At 42.7% G+C, this 18,078-nt stretch overlaps 1 protein-coding gene across 5 annotated transcripts in view; it reads left to right on the plus strand.

The window, feature by feature from the left end:
• The window catches only part of DACH1 (dachshund family transcription factor 1), a 454,713-nt gene that overhangs the window by 184,053 nt on the left and 252,582 nt on the right, over positions 1 to 18,078 (plus strand). For 3 of the 5 annotated variants that reach the window (XM_048492796.1, XM_048492798.1, XM_048492797.1), the window contains exon 2: positions 2,953 to 3,068. In XM_048492796.1, the coding sequence (XP_048348753.1) occupies positions 2,953 to 3,068 (116 nt within the window). Of the gene's footprint in view, positions 1 to 2,952; positions 3,069 to 5,500; positions 5,648 to 18,078 lie in introns of all 5 variants that reach the window. The other 2 variants (XM_048492794.1, XM_048492795.1) reach the window with 1 other exon arrangement.

The following is an 18,078-nucleotide window of genomic DNA, read 5'->3' on the forward strand; positions in this document are numbered from 1 at the left end:
TCGTTTATTAGGGATGGTTTGTAGTTTAAAAAAATCACAGCTGTCTCAAAACACAAAGAGGACCCAATATTCACAATGAAAGAAAGGCATTGTGCTACAGATGTCTTGCATCTAAGAACAGACTTAAAAACAAACAAGATACTTCTGATATTTAATAGCCTTTGAAGGACAGCTCGGTGGGTAAATACGAATTGCTAGACTCTTCATCCTACAACTCCTAATGGGCTGGATAAGAATTGATGGAATAACCTTTCATCTATAGGTAGTAAATTACAATTAGAACTCGTTTTATGCAAGCCTGCCTTTGAGGTTGATCTGGAAATTAAGACTGGTTCAGAATCCAGCAGTGAGGCTTCTCACCAGGATACGGGTGAGGAAGCATATGACATCAGTATTATGTCTGTTGCACTAGTTACCAGTTGAGTTCCAGATCAAATTCAAAGTATTGGTTTTAACTAGGATGTTGTGGGTTTTCCGGGCTGTATGGGTGTGTTCCAGTAGTATGCTCTCCTGACATTTTGCCTGCATCTGTGGCTGGCATCTTCAGAGGATCCCAGCCACAGATGCAGGCGAAATGTCAGGAGAGAATACTACTGGAACACACCCATGCAGCCCGGAAAACCCACAACATCCTAGTGATTCTGGCCACGAAGGCCTTCAACAATATATTGGTTTTAATTTTCTGATAGCAATTTACTGGTGATTCCTAGCCCAACAATATCCAATTGGCCTCAACTAAAGCCAGGGCTTTTTCGGCCCTGACTCCAGCCTGGTAGAACTCTCTAGCAGCTGACACCAGGGCCCTGTGGGACATTAATCAGTTCTGCAGGGCCTGCAAGTTGGAGATGTTCCACCACTCTTTTAGTAGAGGCCATCCTATGACCTAAGAATTCCATCAAAAATAGCTGGCCTTCTATACCCATATTTTCATCTGATGTTTATATTACCATCATCAATGCCCTCAACATCTTTTACCTGGTGCATTTCCCCTCACCACTCCATTCCCTTCTTTTCCCCTCAGTAAACAATTAATAGGAAGCGGTGAGAGATTGACATTAGGCTTGGGATTTATTAATTAGCGGCCATCTATATTTGGGTTTTAATTGTGTGTTTCTTGATGTTGTGCTAGATTTTAACCTATACTTGTAAGCCGCCATGAGCCTGACTTTGACTGGGAATTGGGTGGGGTATAAATGTAATGAAATAAAATAAAACGTAAAAACTCCCTGTAAGCCTGTGTGGACTAGTGGTTAAGAGTGGTGGACTCTAATCTGGAAAACCAGGTTTGATTCCTCATTCCTCCAAATGAGCAGCAGACTCTTACCTGGTGAGCCAGAGTTGTTTCCCTGCTCCTACACATGAAGCCTGCTGGGTGACTTTTTTTCCCAATGGGAACCTTAAGTGGCTAATGTTATTCTCCTCTCCTCCATTTTATCTTTATTATAATCCTGTGAGGCAGGTTGAGCTGAGTGTTTGTGTGACTGGCTCAAGATCAGCCAGCCAACTTCTATGGCATCTTGGGCATGCCAATCTGGGTTTCCCAGATTCTAGTCCAGCACTCTAACCGCTACACCATACAATGGCTGTTGTCCTGTGTAACCACGGGGGGGGGGGGGCGGGGGGGGCATTACTGACATCACATCACAACGTTTACTAGGAAGATTATATTTCTGGGGTGGTTTGCCATTTCCTTCCCCAGTCATCTATATTTTACCCCTAGCAAGCTGGGTACTCTGTTTACTGACTTCCAGGGTGGGGAGGTGGGGTGGAGGCTCAGTCAACCTTGAGCCAGCTACCTGAAATTGAGTTCCGTTGGGGTCAAACTCAGGTTATGAGCAGAGCTTTGTCTGCATAACTGCATCTTACCAGTTTGCCCCATGGGGTTCAGTGAGTTTACACTGCAGTAATTCTGTGTAGGATTGCATTATTATCTTATGTGAACCCTACAGTGTTGTTTTCAAATCCTTGTTGACGTTGCCGAGTTGCTATCAAGTGACTTCTCTGTGAATTTTGTGCAGTAAACATTCCTTGTGATCAGGGTACCAAAAATGGCGAGACGGATCTATTACTGCCTTCTGGACAAGTCTTGACTAAAGGGTTTGGTGGGTTGTGAATATAGCCAGGCCCTTTTACAAACCCACCCAGAACAGATGTCAGGCGCTAGGAGCGCAATCTGTCAAGGATACCTTGCAAACTATTCCAAGTCTCCTCTGACTAATGTTCCACATTTAAAGCAAGATTTCTTTTGCTTTAAATACAATAAGGGTTAAATGATAACTTGACTTATCTTTTACGTGACAAAAAAATAAAGAAATTGCAAGACCTTTTCACATATTAGATATGTATTGTCATTTATCATCTAGATATCAGGGTAGTAGTGCGAAGTAATAAAACATATCATCGAAAAATGTGCTATAGGTCTGAATCGCTCTTTCATTCCACCTCCCAGCTAACTGTAGTATTAAATCAAACAAGCAGAACATTTCCTTAGGCAGCCATTGCCTTTTAATTTCCTGAAGAACCTTAAAATATCATTCATTACAAGTACTACACATATTTGGTTTTTAAAAGTCTCATAAATCAATAGCAGGCTGACTGTAATAATTATTACAAGTTAGTGCATAATTTTCGTGCTGAAGGCTGCATGCAGAACTTTAGCATATGCAAACGAGGCAATTCAAACTGTGTATAGATATTAATATGAAGAAGCAGGTAACGAGGTGCAGGCGATGAATTATGCATCAGGCACGGCTGATCTTCAAAGAGGAAAATGAATTCTGCATGTAATCTAATTAGTGATGGAAGTCTATTACATCTAACTGCAAAAGCAACCGTCCTTGAAACAAATTTATTTACAGTCCATGTTACCAATTGAAACAACTTTGAAATGATGTGTAAGACAACAGCTTAATTGTAAAGTTTTTTTTTTTGGTGTGTTTCTTTTTCTTTCAGTTCCAGACCTGGACGGCCTCCAAAGCGGACTCAGAGTGTAACTTCACCAGAGAACTCTCACATCATGCCGCATTCTGTCCCTGGTCTCATGTCTCCGGGAATCATCCCGCCAACAGGTATGGATTTTACAGGTTATGATTCGATAAGAGGCATTGCTAAATCGGTATATGTTTTCAGAATTGGTTGGCGTTGTAGATGGTCATTGGTAAGGGTGGGAAGTCTGATCTTTTGGCCCTCAGGACACTGGAAACCATCAATAACTATCTGCGATCCCTTTGTAAGGAAGATTTCAAGTTCCGCCAATAACTATCTGTGATCCCTCTGTAAACAAGAATTTCAGTGTTTCTCTACATTTTAAACGGACGATTAATGCATTTTTCTCCTGTGCTTCTTTCCCCAAGCACATGTATTACATGTCAGATATCTGGAACAATTTCAGTGGTATTTCCGGAAAAACAAATCAAACAAACATTAATTCTCGAATCATACTGTAACTGATTGTTTTGTAGCAACTTGCCTATTGTCCTCAAAGAATGACATCTTGCAATCTACAGTTTGCTTCAGCTGCTTGAAAAAGATAGATTTACCTGACATTTCAGTGTTCATTTCCTGTCCTTACTGTTTAAGGTTTTTCTAACATACTCACTGTTTCATTGATCTTTCTTACCTTTTATTATATTTAACCATCTCTGTTTTAAGGGCACAGATGTATCTGATTATAGTTTGGATGAAATGCTGGAAGGATGAACAGAGAGCTAGTATAGGTAATGGAGAAGCCCGGCACATCACAAGGCTTATAAAACCACCTTTCCAAATACTCGTTGTGAATTCCCATTGTGTATTGTTGACCTGTATAGCTGTAGTAGACTTGTCATACATCATGAGTTTGAGCCTCTCCAAGACTCAGACATCTTCATTTCCATTATTACTGAGTCATGACTGAGTTTTGCCACCGCACTTAATACATCATTGCACGCGTTCTGTAACTGCTGCACAGATTTGTTTCCTTTGCTGGACTGAAGAGACCATATCACAGCTGGGTCAAGTTCTTTAAAGATGATAAGCAGATTTGGCAACAATTGCAGCATCTGTTTATTTCCTTTAATCAAAAGTGCCTCATAACCTGTATTGCTGCCTGTAGAAATATGTGATCATTGGCTATGTCAAGTGAGGATCCATATTATCTAGGCAGATGTCTCGGTTGCTTATGGCTTTGTGACAGAAATGGCTGTAGCATCACTTTCTTCTACGTCTGGTCTGCCAGGAATTGGGAAAGCATGTTACAGCCTGCTTCTGGGGTCATCTGGGACTCTGCTTATCCTGCTCCCCGTTTCCTGGCCTTCCCAACTTTCTTGGGTTTGGCCTTCAGGCAAGACTTGTTGGTACAATTCCAATGCAATGCCAGTGTAATAAGCATGCTAGAAGGGTAGCCACTCAAGTTGCTAACGACCAGGTAGTGGCTAGAGATCTCCTGCCATTACAACTGATCTCAAGGCGACAGAGATCAGTTCATTTGGAGAAGATGACATTGATGGCATTATACCACATTGAAGTCTCTCCCCTCCTCAAACCCCTCCCTTCCTTAGACACCCCCTCCCCCCAAAAAAATCCCAGTATTTCCTAACCTTGCACTGGGAATCCTAACAGTCATATTAGCCTGTTGCTGCAGAACAAAACAGAAGTGTACTCACACCTTAAAGATCAACACATTTTTATTCCAGCATAAGGTCACTTGTTCATGGGTTGTTTGCTTGAGCTTGGATTCCATTGGGAAACAGACTCCCTCCCCTGCTTCCCTACAATATCCTGCTCCTATGCTCCACCTGGGTTTCCCAAATCTTTCTTTCAATCTCTCTCGGATATGCTTTGCTACAACATTGTAGAAAAATCTCAACAAAGCCAGGGTGGTGCCTATATGGGCAGAAAAGTCTATATTTTCTTGGTCTTGCCAATACTGGCACAATTACCCTGCCCCGGGGCAGCCACTTGAGGGCTTTTGGATTTTCTTTAAAATAGACTATTGCACATTTTTATTGCATTATAACAGGCTTATTAGGTTCTATGATTCCCCAGCTTTTGGTTTTAAAATATAGCAACTCTCTAGCTTCGTTTCTTTGCAGAGATACACCTTTCCCATTACATTGTCCTAGAAAAGAGATGAGTAAGAAGGAGTATGATAGATATTTGTAAAACTATAAATGGGGTAAAGAGAATTAAGATAATTTTCTCTCCCTCTCCTAGAATACTAGATCTTGAGGGCATCCAAAGAACGTGATTCAGGGTGACCAAATAGAAACGATACAACAAGTAATTAAAATGTGAAATGTGAAACAGAAGAAAATATTATGAAAACAATAACACTTTCATTAATTCAATACTAGAGGTTTGGGATAAAGTTAAATCCAAGTTATCCCCAGATATTTTGCCTTTAGTTCATGTTATTGCTGATCTGAATGATTACAACCAATGATGAATTTATACCCTTAAGAAGGTTAGATTTTAATGAAGTCAGAACTTATAAATTCTGTTGCCCCTGTCATCACTGCAGACACTTGGTGGTCTCACTTCCATAATATTTTCTATGATTCATCAGTACCTCTGGTGACAATCAACGAGCCACGGCTAAAGGGGACCCCCGAGTGGCCGCCGGTATCCACTGAAGAGATAACCGTGTTGATTAAGCATCTAAAAAAAGGTAAGGCCCCAGGTCCTGATGGCCTATTTCCAGAAATATTTGTCAATCACCTGGATTTTGGGTCCATAGCACTTGCCAATCTCTTCATAAAGATTGACAGCAGCGTCCGCATCCCCAATTCATGGACTACAGCTATCATTATCCCCTCATACAAGAACAATAACCCTCTTCTACCATCCAACTACAGACTGATAAGCCTTCTGTTTTTGGCGGGGAAGTTATACACTTCTCATCTCTTAAATAAATTGTTGTATTGGGCAACTCCTTTACTCAGAACATTTCAAATAGGATTTGTTAAGGGTCACTCCACATACGATCATTGTGTGGTTCTAAACCACCTTACAGAGAAATATAGTAACCACCATGGGGGTAAACTTTACACAGCCTTCCTCGATCTAAGAAGTGCTTTTGATCTGGTCTCCAGGGATCTTCTCTGGCATAAGCTGTTATGCAGGAAAATAGATCCTCGTTTTTATGCACTTACATGCAGCTTATATTCCAATAGAAGCGGTAGAGTACACTGCAATCCTGAAGGCCTCCTAACCCTGGAAATTCCATCCAATTGTGGGGTCAAGCAGGGCTGTGTTTTAGTCCCTTACCCGTTCAGTCTATTCATTAGCAATCTGATACCACATCTTTTGACAGTTAATGGCCACTGTCCCATTTTGAACTCGCAAAAGTTTCCAGCTCTGTCACGCATGAAAATAGGTCTTATTCGACTCCTTAGATCATTTGCCACTTACTGTAATCAGAGTGCTTTGGAAATAAACTACCCCAAATCGAAGATATTGGTTTTTGCCAAATCTTGGATACTTAATATTTGGAAGATAAACAGATACTTCATTGAACAAGTACCCTCTTTCTGCTATCTTGGGGTGACATTTCATTTTAACCTAAAATGGTCGTACCATTTGAGGCAAGCCAAAACCCTTGCACTCCGTAACATTGCTGCATTCAAGCGGTTCTTCTTCACCAAAGGGAGCCAATTTGTTCCATCCACTGTTAAAATCTTCAAAACCCAGTTACTTCCCACAATCCTGTATGGTGCTCCCAACTGGGTTGGCGATTCCATTAAAGAACTTGAACAAATTCAATCTAATTTTTTCTACAAACTGTTGGGTTTGCCCAGCTGTGTTGCATATGACAGTATCTGTTTAGAGCTGGGCCTAAATTTCAAATCTGGCTACTAACCTTGAAATACTGGCCACGCCTCCATTTTAGATCCAACCCTGACAATCTAACACAGCTCATATTAGCTGACCCTTTCCGTTCCACATGGGACCAGCAAATTCTTAAAATAATCAACACTTTAGGGTTTTCCTTGGACTACTTTATGAACTTTGATGAACACCAATCTTTTAAAATCTTAAAATGATAATTTATATAATCTTAAAATGAGGATTTATATCTCCCCTTTCTCTCCTGTAAGGAGCTTTCAAACTCCTTTCCTTTCCCCTCACAACAAACTCCCTGTGAGGTAGGTGGGGCTGAGAGAGCTCCGAAGAACTGTGACTAGCCCAAGGTCAGCCACCTGGCATGTGTTGGAGTACACAGACTAATCTAGTTCACCAGATAAGCCTTCACAGCTAAAATGGCAGAGCAGGGAATCAAACTCGGTTCCTCCAGATTAGAGTGCACCTACTCTTAACCACTATGCCACTGCTTCTACAGGAATTATGTCTTGTATATCTTTTTCAAATGTTTTTTTTCTTCAGTATGTAGTGAACAGGTATTTATCAGTGCTGACCTTACTATCATGCTAAGATTTGCTGGTGGGCTTGTTTTATAAAGGAGGCATTTCAGATTCAGGAATTGTTGCCAGCTGTGATTTCTCAGAATTGGAAGTTTTCTGTTGTTACCAAGAACCAAAGGGACTGACAGGGCTTTATGTTGTTGTTTTGTGTGTGTGTGTGTGTTGTTTTTTGCTGGAAGAATTCTTGGAAATCAAACTGTCTCTTCTGGCAGGAAATTGTAGATAAACAGGTTATAATATTCTTTCATTTCTTTCTGCCTTGCAACAAGCTGGTTTGAAAAAAAACACTGTTTGTTCTTGGTAGGCTGATAGAACGCACATTCACCTTAAATGCATAGGGTCGGATTCTCGCACATGGTGCTCATGGGCCTCAGGATACCCATCAACATGTTTCCTGCCACCCATTGAGTCTTTAAGAAAATGGGTAGGGCCCCAGGCAGTCTATCCCACCTGGTGGTCATTTGGATCTCCCTGGCCCATAAGGAAGAGTATATTAGCCATTTTGCTCTTAGTAGTTTCTGCCCCTTTGGCAAAGTGTGAGGTAATAAGCTGTTGTCTTGCTCTAGCCAGACTCAATTACACAACAGCCTGAGTGTTCTTTGCTTGTAGCTTGCTGGCTCCCTTCCTTCAACATCCCCACCGCCAACCACAAAATGTCAGGGCATGAGGTTAGGTATAGTAGCTCCTCAACATTTTATGCAGAAGCTGTGTTTAATAGGATGCCTTTTAAAATTAACATATTATTGGGAAAATATCTTCTCCCATATACATAGCTGCTGCCAAAGCAATTTTTTTTAAAAAGTCTAAATAGCCAATCAGCTGTCCAGTGGCCAATCAGAAACGCTGATTGTAGCTGCTTTGAGACCCCCTACAGGAGAGAAATGTGGGTTATGAAGACCAAGTTGTCTTCTGCTTCTCCTCCCAACACGCAGTTTGAATATGAGGTAGACTGGGTATGTTCAGCCAGCTCTGTGGCTAGCAGCAGATACCAGAAATGAAACAGTGGACTTTCACATTCACATTTTTCTCTCAACAGGTATTTATGGTATGCTGGACTCAGCAATTTGTTGGTTTTTATGTGATTTTAAGTACTTGCCAGGTTCAGGTGACAATCAGAGCTGATCGTAATGATGCCACTGTCCCAAATGATATTCCCTGCTTAGCTAAGGGCAGCAGTCCAACAATGGCTGGGGAGCAGAGTTCTGAGTGATTTCAACACAGCTGTTTTTATGTCCCTCCAAACATAATAAACTAGCCCCATTCAATTATCCCTACTGCCTCTAGATTGGCTTGGCCAGACCAAAGAGTGGTTGCTCCTCAACTATTGTTGGGTACCTGTCTTTGGTTTAATAAAGCCACTGTCTCCTCTGTTTTGTTTATCACAAGTTTTATTGTGGCATTTGGATAAATCTGTCTCCCCAGTAGGGGAAGCAGTGATGTTCTGCTGCTAACTTTGGTGGACCACATTGATTCTCCCCTGTTACATTTTACAAAGTAGCTTAGGCGGGAGGAGACCCTAGGCCACCTATGTGGCAGGTAAGGGTTTCCCAAATCCTACTTTAGCACTCTGACTATTACATCACCCTGGCTATTTGATCTGGCTTGGTCAAAGCAGTTTCATTATCAGAGGGATTTTTGCCCCATGTGGAATTTTCCCAGTCTGAATTGTCCTTTTCAAAGCTCCTGTTAACTCTGGGGGGGAAAGTATAGGTATAGATTGACCTTAAAATGTAATTAGATTAATGGTATGTATTTTAAATATCGCCAAAGGAACATAAACAACATAATTGGAAATGTGGCAGATAAATAATGTTATTTAATTCGTATCCAACACAGATAAAGGAGGAATCAGAGATATGTAGAAACTTTCTAGATGTGTTTCCATCAGCTTTCTGCAGAAATTGTTCAGTTACATTCAGTTTTACCTCTGTATCTGAGGCTGCAGAGTTTCACCTGGACATTGCAGTCTTCCATAGATTTGGGAACACCAAAGCACTCATGAAGTTCCCTTTCCCTTAACAACTTAGCTTCCCTATCTGAAGTTGGATGGAAAGCTCCATGTCCTTTAAGTGGTCTACTTGCAGGTTCAAGGAACTGCAAGTGATCTCATGTGCACCGACTCTTTATATGCATATCATCTTTGGATCCACAGTAGTAATTTAGATTTATGCAGTTTCTACCATGACAATGCAGTAGCCCTAATGGCCCAGACCAGCTGGTCTCATCAGAGCTTGGATGCTAACCCGGGCCAGTACTTGAATGGGAGACCATCAAGGAAGACGGGGGCAGAGGAAAGCAATGGCAAACTACCTGTAGTATCTCTTGCCTTGAAAACCACATGGAGTGGAATTTCATGGGGTTGTCATGACTCACTTGTGACTCAATGGCATATTTTACCTTCAGCATGGCAATAGGACAATAGCAACTGAAATGTTTTGCCATAAGAAATGTATCTATTAAATTATTGACTCTTGTGAGCCTGAATTATCCACCAGAGAGGAGTCTGCCTGCTGTATCTCAGGATGCTTCCTTGTTCAACCTGACCTGCTTTTAAAGCAGGTGCATACAGACCACTGACTCAAATATTTAAAACAAGGCATAGAATTCAATTGAGGGTACCCACTTCTTATTCACATACACTGTGGCCATAAACTTTCCTCCTCCTTTAATAGCAAAGCACACCACTAATTTTAATTCAGAAAATGGATGCACCCTCAGCTATGATGTTTAGGAAACTCTGCAGTGTAAGACATTTTTGAGGTTCATAAACTGATATGAAGATTTGATGCTAACATCTATGCTTCACTGATTCCTGCTTTTAAAACAGTTTTGTATCAAATTTTTTAAATGTTGTCTTCTCCGTGGTAGGTCAGTTGTCTGTATAATTGGTTAAGTTAATGCTGTGAGCTGCATTTATGTGGCTGATATTGAGGGACAGGGATTTGTGATGCTTAGCAGTGACTAGAGTTCAATAGATATTCACTCCCACACGGATAAACCGGTTCCCAGAACTTGCCCTGGGCAATCTGATATTTCATCTCTGAATGTGAATCATAGCTTTCTCCCTCCTCTCTTCAAATGAGCACATTAGGCTCACATGTGTAATTCATCCATTTTTTGACATCTGTAAGTGTGACATTTTCATTAATAATCATTCCAAATTTCACCAGGCCCAGATTTACACATATTTAATCCAAGGGTGAACTCCAGACACAGGTTTTGCTATGTAAGTCATAAATTTGGATGGGATATGCATATGAACTTGCTTATCCTTCTAACCTTAGGGATTTGTTTAACAAACCTGGGCTTAAAGACAGACCATTCGAGAAATTAATTGGGTGTACTTGTATATCATTTAGAGATTCTTCCTACCTCCGTCCCTTAATTCCCTCCTTTCATTCTTTCCCGTTAGGGTTTTATAATCTGGGAACTTTTAGCTGACCCATCAGATGCTAGTCTGTAGGATAAGCATGGTATTTAAAATGTTAAATTATCCTTTTTATTTCCTTTTTTGATTGATAGATAGTTCTACCTCCATATATTTGAGCCCTGTAATTCATGTAATTTTTTTTAACAATTTCAAAAGGGAAGATCTGGCATAGTATAAAACACAAGGATGATAGCATGATGTTAAAATAGTATTTTTACATAGTTGTTTAAGCTGCTTGGCAGCATGTACATAGGATCAGCTGTTGCAAGGAAATTTGCCTCCTTCTTATTCAAATACCGTAGCAATTAAGTTATGCTTTTTACTAATGTCAGTTTAGTAAGAGGACCCAGATGTCCTGTTAGCATAACCAGTCCCCCTTCCTTTTTCACTGAAACTTTATGGTTAGTTCCCTCCCTCCTGTTTATGGCTTGTGTGTCCTGTTGGCTAGCTATTCTCTGTATTTGATTCTGCTCCACTGCCTCTTTTGAAGTTATTTATGATCGAATTGTATTTATTCACTTAACACAGATGCATCTGGGTCCCATTCCCAGTAGAAGTCTTCTCATTTAATCTCTTGTCACTAAATGCTAACATGTACATTTCTTAGCCACTACATGCCATTTGCAGTGTCGTTCCTATGGTAACTTAATGTGGTTCCTTTTAACAGTGCTTACATTATGATCATTAGGGTTTTTATTATTTGTGATGCTTGTGTGTGATTGTAAATGACTTGTATGTATTGTAAATGACATGTATGCAAGTATGTTTGCAAATGACTTCATAATACTATTAAAATACTTTTAAAAATACTATTAAAATGCTATTTTTACCCACACTATGAGTATGCTTTCTCTTTCAAGAACACAGCTGGGAGATGTTTCATCTGCTTTTTGTTTCGTGAGGAGCGACAACTTGGTAGAATGAAAAATGGGGTTTCTTCAGATCTACAACAAAGCTTTTAATCAGCGTCAGAGATTCATCCACTTCTCTGTCATGAAATAACAAATATGTCTTATAAACACACAAATGAGTGTAAATATTCTTGAAAATTAGAAAAGGACTTGCATGTTCTCCCCTGTCCCACTACTTCCAGCCTTGCTTGCCATTATGTCCAGCTCAGGAATTCTTTTCAGTCCATGGTTTGCTGATCATGGGTCGTTTCCCCACTTCAGAAGTGAAAGTGGAGGAAGACCGAGCTCGTAAGAGCCCGGTGTTGTTGAGTGTGGGTTAATGCTCCCCGCCGCCGCTGCTGGGGTGGGGAGGAGGCACAGCGCCCGTCAGACTCCAGCAGCAGCTGCTGCACTTCCCTTTGTTTGCCGCCGCACCGGCAGCCCCCAAACCAACAGGCGAGGCGAACCCGGGGGACCGGCCCTCCTTCACATGCCCCCCCCCAGGTCTTTTCTTTTCTTCCTCCCTCTCTCAAAGGCGAGGCTGGCTTTGGAGCTTAGCATGCCGCTGCCCGCTGCCGCCCGTTTTCCCGGAAAAGGTGCAACTACTCCCTGGCTCTCCCTAAGCCAGTTGAGCCAGGGTGCGAGGGGGGGATGTTTTCCTCCGCAGTCCTCGGGCTTCACAAAGGGCAGAGTGACGAGGATTTGGGAAGGAGGAGAGCGAGCTGTGGCTGGGGAGCCGCCCGGACGAGCAGCTGCCTGCCCGGCTCCCTTACCTGCTGCTACTCCGGCGCCCAGGTGGTAAGTCACAGGGGCGGGAAACTCAAACCCCGAATTCACCCCCTCGGACTTCCCCACTGCCCCACTGCCCCGCGCTCTGCGCAGGGTTTTTCAAAAGGTGCTCTTCAGTCCAGGATCTTAAATGACGCGCGCTGAGGGAGTTGGGGAGCAGCAGAATCGGGGTGGTTGCGTTGTTGCCGCTGGTGTAGTGGGGAGTACAGCCGGACGCCAGGTTATTTGGTGCCAGTAACCCGCAACAAATGGTGAGTGGGGAAATGACCATGGTCTCAGATCACATGACTAAGGCAGTTCCTGGTTACTGCTTGTGTCAAAATGAAGCTAAAGGAGAAGAGGAACAGGAAAAATTGTATTGCTAACACCAGTTTAGAGGAAAGAAATTGGAACTGAAAGAGGGATACTCTTTCAGTTCCAGGCCTCTAAAGAAGAGTATCTGATTGTTGCTAGGCTGTGAGCCTGTGCTGGCCAGGGAGGCTCACTGCAACAAGAAAAGCTTCTTCAGATATGTGAGGAGCGGATTCAAGATACAAGAGGCAATAGCCCCACTGTTGGGTGAAAATGGAAAAAAAAACCTCTCACAGAGGACAGAGAGAATGCAGAAAGGCTGAATATCAATTTTGTCTCCCTGAGGAAGAAAACAGGCAATACACAGTCTCTAAAGCTGCTGATTGGCATGAACAGAGTGGTCGTTGAGATGCATTGGATGAGTACAAATGCAGATGATGTGCACCCAAGAGTGCTCAAAGAACTTTCTAGAGAGCTTGCTGAGCCTTTGTTCATCATCTCCCTGACCTCTTGGAGCCATGCCACAAGACAGGAGGAGGGCAAATGTTATCCCAGTTTTCAAAAAAGGGAGGAGGGTCGCTCAGGAAACTATAGGCCGGTCAATCTCCTGGGGAAGATATGGGAACAGATTTTTTATTTTTTTATTTTATTTTTCATAAAAAACTTAAGAACTATGTAAAACAGATCCCCCCCAAAAAACCCAACCCCCCCCCAAAACCCCTTAAGGACAAAACTTAGCTTAATCACAATTCTAAATATAAATGTGACAAACTATGCAGTATAGTTATACAGATGATGTCTCTTAGGGCATATTTAGTCACAATTATTATACTCTAAATATTTTCCCCCAAAATTATGAACTCTATTGAGTTATGAACTTTCTCTGTCCTCCTGCACAAATCCACCTTGTCTTCTTCAATGGCAGCAGAGGATAAGACTCACAATAATAGGTTTAAATAACAGGCAAAAAAATACTGCTGGATATTGGAAACAAATTACAGTAAGAATTGTTTAGTGGTGGAATCAGCCATCTATGGAGGTAATAATCAATTCCGTAGGGCCAGTAAAACAAGAGTACCAGTGAGTTGAGTATATCATCTGAATTAGTCGTTCTCCCACACCTGTGTTATCTGGTGTTATATTGTCATCAACAGCACCATGTACATCTTCCATCTGGTGCATGGAAGCAACGAGAGTTTGATTTTAGGCTTGGGATTTATTTTGACGGTCGTCTATATTGGTTTTTAGGGATTATATCAATTGTCATTCAGTTATATTGCAGAGTTTTCATTATGATTTTAAATGATGTTGTGTTAGATTTCTATTTCTCTTGTAAGCCGCCCTGAGCCTGGCTTCGGTATGAATGTAATGAAATAAAGTAAATAAAAATAAATGAATAAGTTCCCCCTTACTGGCCATCTTTAAGCAGAAATGTCTGACAAACACTTCACAGGGTTGCTTCACAGGGTTGGACTGGCTTGTTTGGCCCTTCTAGCTCTATGATTCTAATTCTAGGATTGGTCACTGCCTTCCTTATCCATGATTGGTCAGCTTGGGAGACTGTTTGCCTGTTTACCTAAAGAAATCAAGCCTGAGTTAAAGCCAGTTAGTGGCAGTTGGGCATAGAAAAAGTTGAAGAGAAACCAGGGAAGAAACATCTGTATGAAAATAGGACATAGACTTCGCTTACTGAGCAGCAAAGGATAAATCATAGAGTAATAGAGTTGGGAGGGACCACAAGGGCCATCACGTCCAACCCCTTGCCATGCAGGAACGCACAATCAAAGCACTCCCAACATATATTCATCCAGTCTCCGTTTGAAAACCTCCAAAGAAAAAGAATCCACCACTCTCCAAGGCAGTGAATTCCACTGTTGAACAGCCCCAACAGTCAGAAAGTTCTTCCTAATATTTAGGTGGAATCTCTTTTCCTGCACCTTGAATCCATTACTCCATATGGGGTGGAATGAGAAAGGTTGCTGTAACTGCACGGGGACAGCCATTCATGTTTTTCTCTTAGTGAACCTGGGACACATATTGCAGTGCTGTTGTATTGATACAGTACTACACAACTGCTTGATTTTAATAACAGAATAATCTCCCTATAATGGGGAGAGAACGGCCTCTGTGTCAGCCAAGCCTCTCAGAAGTTCAGAGCCTGCATATCATTTTCCAGATGAGAGGGCAGACTTTGCTGCCTTTGATACTGACAGCAGGGAGAAATCTCCTGTGGCATTATTGCCAGAATGGTAAAGTCCAAGACCATTTCAGTCATGTCCTTTTTAAAACGTAGGCCCAGGTGGAGGCCAGATCAACCTATCAGCTGGCCAGCTTCATCTATTTCCTTCTGTACTTTTCTGCTTCTCAAAACCCTAAAGACTCCCAATATTCCAGGACCTAAATTATCATCAATCCTGGAATTCTGTGAGTATTTTGGATTATTTTGGGTGACCCTGAGCGGACTCCCGCTAATTTTGGATAAAATTGCAGCTTGCTTAAATCTGATTGCATGCTTCAATTAGCTGCGCTTGCTAGTTGATCATGCTGTTTTCAGTCCCAGAGCATGTTTCTGAACGGTATCAGTGTGGATAGAATTTGGTAGCGGGATCTTTTGGAAGCTGGTTTTGGCTCACTTTTGCCAGGGGCAGGGGGAAAACAACCTCTAGCAAAACTAGAGATTGCTAACTGGAGTTTTGCAGTAATTCTGTTGACCATCAAGGCTGCGCAAAAGTTTTAAAGTGTTATTCAACTACACCTGTCTGGCGATCAAATTTTGCAAAATATTGGTAGGTGCTTCTAATAAGACTTCATGCATGGTAAGTTTTCTAGCTTAGCTCCCCCCGCCCCCTTTCCAGGGGATACCTTACACGTTTCTTTCTGGCCGTTTCCGCACGGCGGCGGAAACGGCGAGGTCGGCGCATTGCCCGCCGACCTGAAGACGCTGGGACCGTCCGCATGGACGGTCCTTGAAGCAGCTGGGCAGCCGGCGCCGCGGAGCGCCGGCGCCCAGCCGACCCGGCCTGTCCCCTGGCCTCTGGCGCGTTGCCGAGGCCTGGGGACACGCCCTAACCCCTCGCAGCGCCTGGAAGCAGGCGCGGAATGACCAAGCCGGCGGCCCGGGGAGAAGGTGAGTGCCGGGTGGGGGAGGCGGCATGAAGCCGCTGCTGTTCGCTCGGCAGCGGCTTCATGCCGGCATTTCCCCAAAAAGAGCGCTGGGAAGCGCTCTGGGGAAACGCCGCCTTCAGGCCGGCCGGGCGGCGCGAGGGCAGCGCGGCTGCGTTGCAGCTGCGCCCCCCGTGCGAATGGCGGCCTGGAGACGGTGTTTTTACCGTCTCCAGGCCGCCATGAATTGCCCGTGCAGAAACAGCCTCCTCTATTTCATTCTTAAAACAACCCTGCATAAAGAGTATTTAATGTGAAGGATCACTCTATCATATCAGCCCCCCGCTGACTTCCTGAAGTGGTACAGTCTTGGGAGAGCTCTGCCACGCATTTACCCATGAATATGCAGATCAGCTTTGAGAGATGCAATGATCCATTTCCAGCCTGTATCTACTGCCTCATTGAAGTTAATGGGGCAGTTCATACTTCTGAGAGCTATTATTTCATACTTACAAAATAATAACTTCATTATAGCTCTGTGTTTTTATTATTAACCATTGCTGCTTTTATTCCTTATTATATGCAGAAGACAGAGTGGTCTCATGATGAGTCGAAGAGGTATTGAAAGTACAGTATAACCTTCCGGTTTAATTTAAAGTAACGATTTGTTTTAAGATGGATCAGGCACTGTTTTCTTTAACAAAAAATGGCATTTATTTCCTTTCTCTTGCCATTTTTGGTGGCTTACAAAAATAAAAAAAGATTAAAAAGTAATAATATTATCCTAAGAAAATTTTTTTGTCCCTCCCACACACAAACAGATGGATGTGTCTGATTTGAGACATGGGGTTTGGATTCAGCAGGGATTCTCATGGAAGGATTTGGTGAAGTAGATCTTTCCCCTCTGTCGTCTTCCCCAGGCAGATGGCTGTTCGAGCTTTGGGAGCCTTATGGAGAAAACATGTCAGAGAACAAACCATCCTTGTCCTGCTTCTGTTACAGGCTTGCTTCTATGGAGGAAGGATTCCTCCATAGGCTTTGTATGACTCCCCCTTGTCTGTACAGGACCCTGCTATGGTTGCCAACCTCCAGGTGGGGCCTGGAGATCTTGCCAGAATTCCAACTGACCTCCTGACTACAGAGTACAGACTACAGAGGCCAATTCCCCTGGAGAACATGGCAGCTTTGGAGAGTGGACTTTAAGACATTATACCCCACTGAGATTCTTTCCCTCCTCAAACCCTTTGCAATATATCTAGGAATTTCCCAACCTTCACCCTGTCATATGCATTTCTGTCAGGTTGGAAGTAATGGGTTTGCTGATCTAAGAAACTGCTCCTCTTTACATTTAATTAGGTTTTATATTGGAGGAGGGGGACTCATCACCTGACAAGAAATTAAGATCATTATATACAAGGTCTGATTGATTCCTCCTTTCCACTGAAGGACACCAAAATTGAGTTTTATTCTATGTGACCTTTTTATGTTGAAAATGATGGTTGAAATTGTATGACAGTACTGTTGGGTTACCAGTTTTTGGAAGACCCAAATCTGGCAAGGAACACGGCCTCACTCAGGACTCATGCAGAGATACAGCCCAATCATGCCATTCAGGACTGCATCTCCCAATACCACCCGCGAAGAGCATTATGCTAATCTGGAAGTAACTTTCTGGAAGTCCCCAGCCCAGAAGAGATTCAACTAGCCTCAATCAGGGCCAGGAGACCTTTTGACCTGGTTCTTTCATGGTGGAACTCTCTGCCACCTGAGACTAGGACCTTGCACGATGTGGTATGGTTCTGCAGGACATGCAAGATGGAGTTGTTCCACCAGGCCTACCAGTTGGTGGCTGGAGCCCATATAATCACAAACAAACTCAGAGGTAAAATGGTGGAACCAACAGAAGTCACTCCACTCATCTCATGTGTACAGCTACTCCATGAGTTTGCAAATCTTGCCAAGCAGATTTGTAAGTCCGAACTGTGAGGTCCAATGACAGTCAGACAACAGTGGGCTAGATGGACCTATGGTCTGGTAAGCAGCTTCATATATTCTAGGCAGCAATACTTTGTACATTTGTCAGGGAGTAAGCACAAACCTTGTGGAACTTTCTTCTGAGTAAATAGTATAATCATGCTGAAACTCTTTATCCAGTGCTGGGGGTTTTGGGGACCGG

Source organism: Sphaerodactylus townsendi, linkage group LG04 (genome assembly GCF_021028975.2).
Source record: "Sphaerodactylus townsendi isolate TG3544 linkage group LG04, MPM_Stown_v2.3, whole genome shotgun sequence".
Classification (NCBI taxonomy): Eukaryota; Metazoa; Chordata; class Lepidosauria; order Squamata; family Sphaerodactylidae; genus Sphaerodactylus; species Sphaerodactylus townsendi.